The sequence below is a fragment of the Malurus melanocephalus genome, unplaced genomic scaffold (assembly GCF_030028575.1).
Source record: "Malurus melanocephalus ecotype Western Australia unplaced genomic scaffold, MMel_1.1 scaffold_1298, whole genome shotgun sequence".
Taxonomy (NCBI): Eukaryota; Metazoa; Chordata; class Aves; order Passeriformes; family Maluridae; genus Malurus; species Malurus melanocephalus.
Window position 1 is genome coordinate 50,162 of NW_026624530.1, and position 1,810 is coordinate 51,971.

Below are 1,810 nucleotides of genomic sequence, written 5' to 3' on the forward strand. Positions count from 1 at the left end.
ACCCCAGGTGAGGTTGAGCACAGCAGGACCATTCGCTCTGGGGCTGTTCATGCTGTATATGATCCTCTSGGGATTTGTCCTCTCGGCTGTCAGGCCACACTGCTGCCTCCTGCTGAGTTTTCTCCAGCATCCCCACATCCTGGTCTGCAGAGCTGCTCTCCAGCCARTCCCCTTCCAGTTTGTGTCCAATGTTACTCTGTCCCAGGTGCAGAATTTGCCGTCATTTGTTCTTCTTAAATTTCTTGCTGTTGATGATTGTCTAATTCTCTGATTTATCTAGATTCCTCTGCAAGGCTTCTTGTCCCTCCAGAGAATGAACTGCCCCTTCCAGTTCGGGCTCATCAGCAAACATGCTAATGATGTATTCTGCTTCTATCTTCAGATAAAAATATTGAACAGCGCTGGCTCTGGCATCAAGCTCTGTGGAACACTGCTGGTGACTATCCCCCAGCCAGATGCAGTCCCACTCAGAACAACCCTTTGAGCCCTGCCCTTTGGCTTGCTGTTCACAGTTTGCCTGGAGGATGCTGTGAGGGATAGTATMAAAAAATCTTACTAAAATCCAGAAAAACAACATCTGCAGCCTTTGTCTCACCTACTAGGCAGGTGACCATATCGTAGAAGGTTATTAAATTAGTTACAGGACTTGCTCTTGATGAACACATGTTGATTGGGCCTGATCATTGCATTGTTCTTTGAATGCCTTTCAATAGCATCTACTACGATCTTCTCCAGAATTTTTCCAGGTACTAAGGTTATACTAACAGCCAGGTTCCTAGGTCATCCCCATCCCCTTTGGATTGGAATAATGTTGGTTATCTTCCAGTCAGACTTGACTTCCAAGACCTTTGACAGATGACCAAGAGGTGTCCTGCCATTACAACCACCAGTTCCTTCAGTATTAGTACAGACCAAGGCAAAAAACCTTGTTGAACATCTCTGCTTTTTCTTCTGTTAGTCAGGTGGTATCAGTCCAATATTTTCCTTAGTCCTGTTGTCATTAACTTACATCCAAAAGTCTTTCTTGTTCTCTAATACAGCACTGGCCAGTTTCAACTCTACTTGCTTTACATGTCTTCTCCCTGGGAAGAATGATTCAGGATGAAGAGGAAAGGAGGAAAAGGCTGTGCACAAAGGGTTGGGTTCCAGCCTGCCAGTTCAGGCTGCAGTCATGATGCCCTTCACACTGCAGACCCCTTTGTGTTCCACTTCACCACTGGCTGCAACTTTTACCCCAATGGTTTGTAWGCCAGATTCTAACATCTTGYCTAAAATGCCCACAACTTTTCAGCTTTGACACAGACAACAGATATGGAGAGATGGCAGGAGACTGATCTGGCAATGCAAGCTGTGAGAATGTTCAACACCTTCACCAGCTTCTCTGCAATCCTGCAGCACCAATATTCCCTGTGTCCATTGAGTATGGGAAGGCAGCTCTGAAGAGACAAGGTGAGATGACCCTGACCCTGCAACAGCCACCCCAAAGACTCTCACACTGGGGCTAAGCCATGCCTCACCAGGGCTTTTCCCATCCCTTTGCTCTCATTYCCCAGAGCGGCCTGTGGCCACGGTCTTCACCCACACCCCCAGCCTAGACCAGCTGCTTCTCGTTTGCCACGTCACCGGCTTCTACCCCCGTCCCATCAGCGTGGCCTGGCTGCAGGATGGCCATGAGGTGCCTCTGGACCCAGTGCTCAACTCCAGCACCATCCTGCCCAATGCTGACCTCACCTACCAACTCCGCAGCATCCTGGCCATGGCCCCCCGTGATGGGCACAGCTATGTCTGCCGTGTGCGCCACTGCAGCCTG

General features: G+C 49.2%; 1 protein-coding gene across 1 annotated transcript in view; it reads left to right on the forward strand.

Moving 5' to 3' along the window:
- LOC130586780 (T-cell surface glycoprotein CD1b-1-like) overlaps nt 1-1,804 on the forward strand; it is a gene marked incomplete at its 3' end in the record, with an annotated part of 10,458 nt that extends 8,654 nt beyond the window's left edge. Inside the window, 3 exon segments of the mRNA XM_057387687.1 lie at nt 1,193-1,411; nt 1,414-1,449; nt 1,554-1,804. Coding sequence (XP_057243670.1) covers nt 1,193-1,411; nt 1,414-1,449; nt 1,554-1,804 — 506 coding nt within the window.
- Between the last annotated feature and the right edge of the window lie 6 nt (nt 1,805-1,810).